We start from the raw sequence: 11928 nt of genomic DNA, 5'->3' as shown, positions 1-11928 counted from the left end.
CGGAAATGTTTTGTCCAAGTTGTTATATATCATCAATTCAAGCATACTTAATGCATTTTCAGCACTTTTAAAATCTTTAGTTTCATACACTGTTTGTAAGTCAATGCATAAAGAGATCTTTCCAAGCTTTGGATATGCTTGAACTGTTTCTTCTAGTACACTGTCTGGGAAAGCTACCTGATACTCATCAAAATGGTCACTCTGCAGCAATTTTGCAGCAACAAGGCACTTTCTGAAGGCAAACCATTCCTTGGCATGAGAGATTATGATGTCACAAATTTTCAAGGCAGCTGTGTCACAATCTTTAGTTATTTGGGCCTCCTCTTCTTTTTCCCATTGGTGGCAGGTTCTCAGGGAGGCTGGATTCTAGTGTCCCAACAGATGTTCGGATGTCCTGAATGCTTTTAACAAATTGAGTGACCGCTGCATTAGTATCAACAGACGTGATATTTCTTGCCTGAAGTTTCGCGTAAAAAATATCCACTTGCAGCATTATCTTTTGGAACAAGTACAGGAATTACAGAAACTCTCTGTCATTGAGGCTATGGCAAAAACCATTTGCTTCTCTAACTGTGATGCTGTCAAAGTCTTCTGAATCGTTGATTGTTTGAAAACACTCCAGCAAATGTTCACGCTGTTCACACACTGTCCTCACTGCTTGACTACGAAAATTCCACCTGGTTTGAGGAGCAGCTGGAAGTGTTTTCATTACAACTTCATCCAAAAACAGCATTTTTCCTTGGAGAGCGAGAGAAAAATGTTGAAAAACCAGAGAGGGTCTGAAATAAAATTTGAGCCTCTGAAACTTGACTTGCTGCCTGACACATTATTAGATTTACTTGATGGGGATAGCAATGGACATAATGTGCATTTGGATATTTGTCCCTTACTTCTGGACCCCACCACTCTCACCACGCACTGCACTAGCTCCATCATAGACCTGTGCAATTATTTTAGGCTTTTCACTTTCTTCGGTGAATATGGTATCTAGCTGTTGCTAATGGCAGTGGAAATACCTTCAGCATTTCCATGTTTCAACTCAGTGAACCCAATAAAATGCTCAACAACACGTCCAGTTTTGGGAACAATGTACCTAAAAAGTAGTACACTAGTTCACCCCGAGCCTTAGCTAAAAGGAGACAAAGAAAGAAAAACTGTGCGTAGTGGCTTTCACTTGCACAACCCCATGACCTCGGCTTATACCAGGACTTGTTAAATGTTCGAGTGTATGCTTCTCCTCAGTCACTGTTCACCTGCACTTTAGATACTTTTAGAATAATTAGAATAGCAATATGGAAACAGCTTAAACATGTTTTGTCGTTTTGCAAAGCAACATTCTGCAAGACTGAGAGACAAAGTTTTGAGCAGTTTGTATTTAGCCGTGGTTATCTTGACACATGCGCACTGATTGCCTGATCGCGGTGTTCGCTACCAGGCTGTGCTCCATCCAGACATTTTTAAACCAATCATAACCAGTCCTGGTTGACGACTGGTTGCTACTGCGCATGTGCACAACGGGTTTAGGTGCTCTCATTTCTGAGCGAACACAGCCCATCTTTAATCTATTGGACAGATGGGATGAGCTGCATTGTTGATGTGCCTGTGTCACGTGAGTGGAGGAAATGAAACGCACATCACCCAGACAATGGGAAGCGCAATTCATTTACAAAAATGCTGGGGGTTCGGCGAACATGCGAACACTATTAACCAACCGCCACTGTTCTCGAGTCGAATTGATTTCACTTGCATTCGTGCTGAAAGCTGACTTGCCGCTTTCCCAGAATCAGCGACTTAAAAAAGCCTTTTTTGCCTTTCTGTCTTTCAGCAGCCTCCCTGCTTGCGTGGTAGGCCGCTCTTTGTATCAGTTTGTCATATGTGAGCGACTGCCTGTGCAGTCATCCACGAGTGATTGTCTATTTTTCCTGAGGGTGCACAGTTCCTCCAAGGGGCTAGGCTTTGCCGTACCCCCGCTGCTGAGTGACTCTTTCAGCCGCACTCTCCTCCACAGGGCTAGACCGTGCCACATCCCTGATGTTAAGGAGATCCTTTTGGCCACGTAGGCCCACTCACCTTGGTGAGTCGGGCCTTGTAAACAAACATTGTACTCTCTCCTTTTACTATCTTTCTGCCGTGTTTTGCTGTCTGCTTCAACTCGCCCACCACAGCTTCAGCCCTGCGTCCCTCCCCTGATACATGCTACATGTTGACCAGGTGTGTGTTGACCACGCGGTTAGGGTAGGCACATTACGTATCGGCCCCCTTGTGGCAGGAGTCCTAGAAGTCATGGTTAAACAGGCTCTGGCAGCCCCAACCGCTATACCCCCTCTCCCCCAAGGGAATGCAAGAGGGGTGGGTAGGGTCACCATAGCTAGCACAGGAGGACACACGCTCTATAGCGGCCTCTGGGGATGGGGCCTCCTTCTCCTCTGAAATGCAAGTGGGTGAGACTCTTGCTGAGGAAGAGCCTAGCTTCGAGAGTGTCTCAGAAGCCAGTACCCCCTTGTCATCCAGCTCGGTCTCGGCACATGCTGCAGCTTTCCTGCAGGTCCTCTGGACGCTAGCGGCAGAACCTTGCCGGTCCGTTTTCTGGACACAGAGGTTACCGGCTTTCCCAGACTTCATGGAGGAAGTATGCTGCTCCTAAGAGCACCCGGCCTCGGGTCCTAGCTTACTAAAACAGACCACATTGCCTCCTTAGAAGGTGCAGATAAACTTGCCATGATGGGGTTCCCCCAAGTAGACTCCACCATCGAGGCTCTGGTTAAGGCCCTGCTGGTGGGTGGTTTGGCTAGAGACCTGGCATGCCCAAACCTCAATGCAGGATGAAGGAGACGCATGTAAAACAAGCTTATGCAACAGAGGTGCAGGCAACTCACCTGGCTAATACAACAAGCATGCTTACCGCATACTTGGATGGTGTACTGAGCAAGGCTCTGCTCCCTGATGCGGTGGCCATGGAGTTGTGTCACCTGTCCAGCACACTGTTGCAGAACTCCGGTCTCCAAGGGCAAGCTCTTGGCTTGAGTCTAGCTAGCTTCATTGTGGCTCGCAGACAGCTGTGGCTGACACAAGCCATAGTGCCTGATGCGAATAAGGCTGCACTGCTCGACACACCCATATCCCCAGGATACACCTTTGGGCCAGCTGTGGAGGAGATAGTGCAGAACTCCCACTGGCAATGCGAGGCGTCCCGTCAGGTGGCCACGTTACTCATTCCCCGTGCCTCTGCATGGAGCAGGTTGAGCCACTGGTGAGCTCTTAGACACGAACTGTCACCAGAACAGTTCCAGTCCCGACGGCTCTGCTGGGTGACCTAAGGCATTGTCTACAGGGCACAGCAGCAGGTAACTTGGCTCACCCAGCAGTCAGAGGGAATGCAGGACATGGCCAGTCCACACACCAGCATCATAGGAGGCGTTTTTAGTGTCAGCACCCTAAACACTCAGCCCAAACTGCCCAGCCCCAGCCTCAGCAGCCCGATCAGTGCCACTGAAGTCTGGCGGCCTCAGACCCCCTTTTCGACACAAAAACTGCAGTACTGGCGTGGTTGCACCTCAGACACTTGGGTGCTCACCATCTGCAAAATGGCTATGTGCTTCAGCTTCTCTTGCGACCTCCTCCCTTTCGAGGTGTTACAAATACTTTCATGACAGACCCTCTACAAACCTCGGTACTTCAGAAAGAAGTGGCTGCCTTGTTGTGCAAGCGAGCCATTCGTCTTGTAGACCCCATCTCCCACAGAGAGGGGCACTACTCGAAGTATTTTCTGGTACCCAGAAAAGACATTGGCTTTCACCCCATCTTAGAACTGAGGCTCCTCAAGAAAAAGAGGTTCCAAATTCTAAAGCATCATCACATCCTCCAGTCTGCCAGGCCGGGCAACTGGTTCACCACTGTGGACACTATGTACGAGTTTGCTGTGTTGCCATTCGGGCTCTCCCTAGCTCCAAGTACGCTTTCAAAGTGCATAGACGCTATCCTGGCTCCCCTGAGGCTGCGGTTCCCAGTCTCGAGGGAACACTGGCCCACACGGTGGTTGTGACAGAGCATCTGGTCAGGCTGGGCCTCACCATAAACGATGCAAAGAGTCGGCTTACACCAATTGGTCCAGGAGAATATGGTTTTCAACCATGTGCAGCTGTTGCACGGCCAGCCCTAGAAGATTCCACTTTGTTTGGATCTCCTCAGTCAGGTGAAAGGCTCTCTTTGGCACCCAGAACCTGTTTCCAGCTAATTGTCTGGCCCCTGAGAAGGACCGCTGGCTAGCCCTAGGGCTATCGGATGTGGTTGTGGATACGATGCAGAGCACTAGGGCAGACTTCACTATTTCTTTGTATACTTATAAGTTGAAGTATTTTCAAGCTTGGAGACTGACTAGGAACCTTGACCCTGTCTCTTGTCCTATGCCAGTCATCTTGCAGTTTCTACAAGAACTGCTTTATGCTGGAAGGTCACCTTCCACCTTGAAGGTGTATTTAGCGGCTATCTCTGCTTGCCATGCCTTCGTAGATTCCATGTCTCCAGGTGCGTGTATTTTGGCTACCCATATGGAGTATTGTTCACCCCAAATGGAGCCTTAATATTGTACTAGAGGCTCTCACTAAGGCCCAGTTTGAGCCCTTACACTCCATAGAGCTGAAGTACCTCTCTATGAAGACAGTCTTCCTCTTGATCTTCACCTCCGCTAAGCGGATCAGTGAGCTGCAGGCGCTGTCTGTGCACAGTTCCTGCATGCGTATTTGGGAGGATGACAACAGGGTATCACTGTGCACCAACCCTGCTTTCCTCCACAAGGTGATTACTGCTTTCCTCCACAAGGTGATTACTGCTTTCCACATTAACCAATCTGTGACACTAGAGTTCTTCCATCCACCTCCATTTTGCTTCAATGGAGGATGAGAGATTGAATTTCCTCTGCCCAGTGCGGGCATTGAGATGCTACTTGCACAGGACAAGAGCTCTGCATCAATCTGACCAGCTCTTCGTCTGTCATGGAACACAGACCCTAGGACAGCCCCTCTCTAAGCAGCCTCTGTCACACTGGATTGTGGACACAGTCTCGACTGCGTATAATAGTGCTGGCTTGCCTCCTGCGGGTACTGTAGCTGCACACTCTACTAGAGGTTTGGCGATATTTTGGGCCCTTTTCAAAGGTGCCTCGATGTCTGATATTTGTACTGTGGCTAACTGGGCTACACCACGTACATTCTCCAGGTTCTACCGTATTCATGTGTAGACCCTGCCTTGCCTTCTGTATGCAAAAGGGTCCTTGAGGATGTAAGTTCGCACCGCTAACCGGTTAGACAGTGCTTGTGCGTCCCTCATATGCTTCCGTTCCTTCTCTCTCACGATAACTCTGGTATACATTATCCCATACCTAATGTCGTTGTGGTCATCTTCGAATTGAAAGGGAACATTAGGTTACTTACCGTAACCCTGGTTTCCTGAAAGAGAAGACAACCACCACCACCACATGGTCGATTCGGTCACCCTCATGGGTTCGATGGAAAAAGAGAAATAGCTTCCTTTGGATGGCAGTTTTATTCCCTCTGTTGGTGGGACCAAGTGCATCATCCCAGGAAGAGACCTGTCGGCAGCTCTGGTATAGAGAGTTCAGCAATGCCTACCCGAAGAGTAGGACTATCTCATACCTAATGTTGTTGTCTTCTCTTTCAGGGAACCAAGGATTACGATATACCACATACGAACAGCTTGTTGAATCTATGTGAGTGACATGCATGAATGAAATAACAGGCACAAACTGAAGTCTTAAATCAGGAAAAAATGACAATACATCAAGGTAAACGTGAAACTTCGATATTATAATGAGATTCACACATTTGCACACAAAAGTATTTGAAACGAACAGTTGTAACTAAACTACCGCAGCAGGGAGGAAACTAAGTTACAAGACTGAAAAGTTACAAAAACCACGAGAAGTCAAGATACGGAAGAGAAATCAATGATACAGAGAGACCTTGAGAGAGACCTTGGTTTAGAACCTATGCAGTGCGACATATATCCAACACAAATAAAAATACAGATTAGTATGTCAGATTATCATCATCATCATCATAATAATAATAATAATATAATAAACATATTTTATTATAATGTTTTTTATTTTCATTAAGTAGTACAAGCACATAACAAGTAAAATAAAGAATAAGTATGGTTCTGTACTAACACTTAAATCAAGAAATGATTGTGAATTTTAGTTCTTTAGTGTTTTTCATCATACACATACTAGTTATATATATATATATATATATATATATATATATATATATAATATATATATATATATATATATTGCAGTAACGTAATGCACCAGTAGCAGAATTAGTATACTATACCCAACTTTTTAAATTTAAAAATAAACTTTTTTTTTAAACTAAGGCATGCAAATGGAGTGCTTTCTGTAACCCATTATTGTACCAGACACTGGTTTGCTAGAACACCTCAGCTTCTTAAAAGCACTAAAATAAAGGGCAGACACAAAATAAACACAAAGTAAAAAACAAGCAACATATTTAAAATCTCAGAGTTTGTTGAAGTTTAATTGTCTTCCTCTTGGTAGGAGTTCAGTCTGCGAGATCCGTTATTTGTTCTTTTGCTAAAAATAAACAAAGAATAGTCGTGTCAAGGTGCAGCATTGAAGACTGTGCTTGGCCATAAAACTAGGGCTGCCAATACAAGTCACATCCCGTGTGTTTGTGAAATCACACCTCTAGAGAACGAGGGCCGTACTGTCACAGTGTTTCCTCCATTCTTTAAATAACTCCTATGTTTTGAACTGAGAAAAAAACTATCTTCTTAATTTTACAAATGCTTACTCAGACACCTTGAGAATGCTGAAGAGAAAGTGGATTATATGACTTACAGTGCATGAAAAAGTATTTGCCCCCTGTCTTATTTTCTGCATTTTTGCAAATTTTTCACATTGAATTTGTTCAGATCTTTTTGTGGGTTGTAGTAGTATATAGAGGGAGTCTGGGAGAAAAAATGACACCAAAGTTTGATGCTGCTTTCATTTGTTTGGTGTGCAAGGAAATTAAACATGCAATCGTCAGGTGTTAAAAAGTTATTCCCCCCCACCCCTCCACCCCCCCAGTTAGGTCAGCTGTTTGACTAATTTGGTTAACAATCAGGCTTTATTAGACCTTTTTACTTGTTTTCAGCTCTTGACAATTGCATATTTCAAGTTAGCTATAACATTTGATAACTTGAACTGCAGTTGTTTAAGAGTGGAAACAAGTAAAAAGGTCTAATTAAGCAAATTATCGGTTCAATTAAGAGTCTAGTTAAGTAATTGAGAGCTGGGTTGGAATGAAAACAAGCAGCCACAGGGGTTCCCCAGGACCGAGTTTGAGAAGCCCTGTTTTAGAGGCACATTGTGCCATGATCAAAAGAAATTCCTGAAGACCTCCGGAAAAAAAAGTTGTTGATGCCTATCAGTCTAGAAAGGATTACAAAGCCATTTCTAAGGCTCTGGGGCTCCACAAAACCACAGTCAGAGCCATATTGTCCAAATGGAGACAGTTTGAGACAGTAGTGAATCTTCCCATGAGTGGCCGTCCTGCCAAAATCTCTCCAAGAGCAAGGCGTAAAATTGTCCAAGAAACACTGCATTCCACAGTAAGAACCTCATAACAATGGTCAAGCATGGTGGTGGTAGTGTCATGATTTGGGGATGCTTTGCTGCAGCATTACCTGGACGACTTGTCATCATTGAAGGAACCATGAATTCTGCTCTGTATCAGAGAATTCTACAGGAGAATGTCAGGCCATCCGTCCATGACCAGAAGCTGAAGCGTAGCTAGATCATGCAGCAAGACAGTGATCCGAAACACACAAGCAAGTCTACATCAGAATGGTTGAAGAACAAAAAACGTAAAGTTTTTGAATGGCCTAGACAAAGTCCAAAAACCCCATTGAGATGTTGTGGCAGGACCTGAAACAAGCAGTTTATGCTTGAAAACCTACAAATGTCAATGATAGCAATCTGCATGAAGGAGTGGGACAAAATTTCTCCACGGCGCTGTGAGAGACTGATCAGTAACTACAGGAAGTGTTTGGTTACAGTTATCGCTGCTAAAGGTGGCGTAACCAGTTATTGAGTCTAAGGGGGCGATTACTTTTTCAGACGGGGGCATTGAGTGCTGCATAACTTTCTTTAATAAATAAATGAAATAAGTATCAAAATTGTGTGTTATTTGTTCACTCAGGGTCTCTTTTATCTTAGATTTTGGTTGAAGATCTGATAACATTCAATGTCAAAAATATGCAAAAATGCAGAAAATCAGACAGGGGGCAAATACTTTAGCTGTTTGGTTGTAGTTTCATAAAATTAACTTAGGATTTATCTTTTAAAAAATAGGAGTTCATTAAAGATTGGAGGAAATCTAAATGGCTATAGGAGCTGAATGTGGATCCCAGTGTAACTCCCTTTGTGAAAGCATAGCCGCGTGGGGGGGGGGGGGGGGGGGGGGGTATGGTGATGGGAGTGGGCTTTGAATTTGAATTCTCACTCACCGCTGACACTGACAGTACTGCTGCGGGGTCAAAGGTATTTTTTCCGACCTTCTTCTCCGAGCCAGTCTCTGGATATAAAAAAGAATAAACAAGTTAGCACATCTTAAAGGGGACCAGTGATAATATTAATAAAGCTAACAACAGGTAAGAGCATGGCATGGATTTTAGAGATGATTAGCACTCCTTTAAAGGGTAGGCACTGTATTTTTTTTCGGGGTGGCGGGGGGTAGTGTGTGGTCAGCCAGAACTTTTTAATTCAGCTTTGTTGCTTTTCTTCATTTTACCTTCAGGCGGCGCCGTCTCACCAGTAGCCCAATGACAATGCCAACGAGACAAATCAGGATGACTCCGCCCACACAGATTGAGATCAGAACCCACAACTCCATCTTCAGAACAGATGCCACCCAGCCTCTGGAGCGCACGTTGTTGCTGCTGCTGTCACCTTGTGGCAGGGAGAAGAAGAAAACCAACAACACTGGAATCACATGCAGAACTATTAAACACTCAGTCGTGTGGAATTCAGAAGTCTTAGAAGAAACCCAATAGATTCAGTGACAGACGTTTCTACTGGAAGTCCTTTTGGATGTCCAATGCATTGAATTTTTTATGTTTCTTTTAGTATTTCTGGACGTTGTAATGTCATGCCTCAAGTGTATTTTCATTTTGAAACATGAGATCTGGTTCTACTTTAGTTTAAAAGAAGGTTCTGTGCCTTATACTTGGGTTATCTGTTTGCAATTGTACTACCTGGGTCAACAGTGTCTTGTGGGTCTGAGCATGTTACTAGCTGAAAGCATGTCAGTCAAAATGGAACACAGCTGATTGGATATTGACAGGGAAGAAGCCAGTGAAGGGGTGGGCAATTACATCCTCCAGGTGAAATGACCCAGGAAGTACAAGACAGTCAAAAAGCACAGCTTGCAAACAGATTTTCCTTTAACCTAGAACAGCAACAGATATCATGTTTTCAAATGAAAATGGCTCTAGCATGTGCTTGCAGTTGTGTGCAAATTTATTAGAACATCCCATTGCTTCTGTAGTTTTAATTTATTGTGCACATGAAATCAAACCATTGAAACTAAAAATTATTAAAATATGCAAATGAGTGATTGTCTAATTGAATTCACCACTTTAATAGGCCACACATGCAAAAAAATAATAATAAAAAATGAATTTGAGTTTTTAGAAGTTGTTTAATATGTAAGGGATAACACAGGACAGGGTGTATATTGTGTTGCATTAACTTACAGTTGTAGTTGGGTTGGAGGCACAAAGCAAAGCTGTATGTTTATACATCACAACCCACAAGCCCTGGAGTGCAGTCTCCATTTTCTAAAAATGTTTTAATTTGTTTTTAAACAATGACTCTGGGTGTTTCTTCTTGCAATCCTAACCATGTGTCTGCTGTCATGACTCTGAAAAAATCAAATGTGATGCAAGGAACGTCAATCCTTTTGAAAAGCTTTAAAAGACCTCTCACACCAATGTGTATATTTAATATGCAATGAGTACATTATGTGCATGGGAACTGTGCTTTACTTTAGCCTCTGACTGCAGGAGTGTGCTGTGCTTGCCTGCTGTGCCTGGTGTGTAGTCGATGCTGGTTTGCAGTTTGCTGCCCAGGTATAAGTTGCATTTCAACTTTGTGGAGTTCCTCTGGGCCATGGAGAGGATCAGTGTGGTCTTGTTGTCAACCTCCTGCATTGGTGAGTCTCTCTTCAGCCCATCCTCGTCCCTCCATTCCATTAAAAATCCTGATGCGTTGCCGTGCAGAGAGCATACACCATTAACTCCGCTGGACTCGACTAAAGAACACAGGAGAGCGGGCATCAGTGATTACATTAGGATTCCTTCTTGGTTACTTAATAACTCATTACATTCTACATTATTATTTATTTTTAATTTTTTACCCTATTATTTTGTCCCCAATTTAGAATGTCAATTACTTTTTTTTTTTCTTTCACCGCAACAATTCCCCACACAGTTGCTCAGGAGAAGTGAAGGTTCAGTGGGCGTCCTCCGATCCCACGACCAAGCCAGCTTTCTCTTCTACACCCAGGAACTTGAGAGCGGATGTCAGCGAGCTACCAACCTTTAGAGGACAAAGGCCAGCCCTGCAGGTGTCCACTCTGAGCTCCCTGGCCAGCAGGGTTCTCTGTAGCATGATGAGGAGAAACAGTCCCTGCTGATTTTGCCTCCCTACCCCACAGAAGTGCCAGATCCAAAGTGACGATCCCTTCGGAATCCCCAGCAAAGACCAACAACTTAGCACAGCCAGGACACAGACCTGCACCCCTGACTGTGTGACTCACCCTCACACCACACAGCAGTGCAAACAAAATGACAGTCAGCTAATTCACCGTCATATATAATATCCAGAGCAGTTAGCCATTAGTGCATACAGTGTCATACAGAACTGTCAGTACTGACATTTGACAGTAACTGTATATCAGGCCCAGAGCACTCGGCTCTGAGCAATCAGTGTGAATCTGACTTACCACTCAGCACGTTTAACTGGAAGAATTTCTTCATCACAGTTCCACTGATTTGCACTTGGCACGTGTATTTCCCAGCATCAGCAGGTCTGACCTTGCTCAGGCTGATGGAATGGTTCCCCTTGGAGGGAGAGAATAACATCCTGTTTTGCAGTTTATTTAGTTCAAGGATTTTTCCTGAACCATCGAGCAAGAGTATTTCCTGTTCAATGGGATATTCCTGTGTAACTCGGCTCCACCTCGCTCCCTCACTCTGGTACTGGGGTTCAGTAAGGCTGCTGCTCAGCTCGCAAGGAAAGAAGACTGAATCCCCTTTTTTAACAGAGAGGGTCCCAGACGAAGGGTCAGCTTTAATACCTGGACAATGTAAATATAGACATTTGACAAACTCATTTTGGAAACAGTTTACATCTGTAATTCAGTAAGTGTCTCCAATTACTGTGTATCTACATAGTAATTACTTATACATGTGCACTTACACGTAATTACAATGTTATGCACAGTTATGATGTACTTAATGAGTAAATCAGAAAAAGGTTAGGGTTAGGATTATATCATATAAAAAGATTTACACATTAAATACATTGTAACTATGCAACAATAACATTGTAATTACTAACTACTAAGTAAATACACTGTAATTAGAGACACTTAATGTAAAGTGTTACCCACATTGTTAATGAGGGCTAACCAAAAAATTCCTCTTAATAAATATGGCAACATTAACACTGAACCGCAACCCCACTGATAAACTGCTGCATATTGGTAGATTGCAGAGAGTCTGACTGACACACAGAAAGTGATTAGGAACCAGGAAGCCCCACACCAGCTTTTCATTTATAGCATTGTATTTGAGATAATCGGCAAATTCCAAAGTAGCCTTTATTATCGTACTATG

The 11928-nt window shown here is 43.9% G+C and overlaps 1 protein-coding gene across 2 annotated transcripts in view; it reads right to left on the bottom strand.

Annotated features, from left to right (window-relative positions):
- Positions 1 to 6315: 6315 nt before the first annotated feature.
- Positions 6316 to 11928, bottom strand: part of LOC121326283 (hemicentin-1-like) — a 28862-nt gene continuing 23249 nt past the window's right edge. For both annotated transcript variants that reach the window (XM_041269527.1, XM_041269528.1), the window contains 5 exons: positions 11034 to 11387; positions 10110 to 10340; positions 8820 to 8977; positions 8536 to 8603; positions 6316 to 6616 (listed from right to left, as the gene is read on the bottom strand). In XM_041269527.1, coding sequence (XP_041125461.1) covers positions 6559 to 6616; positions 8536 to 8603; positions 8820 to 8977; positions 10110 to 10340; positions 11034 to 11387 — 869 coding nt within the window. In that variant the 3' untranslated portion in view covers positions 6316 to 6558. The remainder of the gene's footprint in view (positions 6617 to 8535; positions 8604 to 8819; positions 8978 to 10109; positions 10341 to 11033; positions 11388 to 11928) is intronic.

This window comes from Polyodon spathula, chromosome 13 (assembly GCF_017654505.1).
Source record: "Polyodon spathula isolate WHYD16114869_AA chromosome 13, ASM1765450v1, whole genome shotgun sequence".
NCBI classification, from domain to species: Eukaryota; Metazoa; Chordata; class Actinopteri; order Acipenseriformes; family Polyodontidae; genus Polyodon; species Polyodon spathula.
Note: the sequence above shows the minus strand (reverse complement) of the source record. Positions and strands in the feature narration are given on the sequence as shown.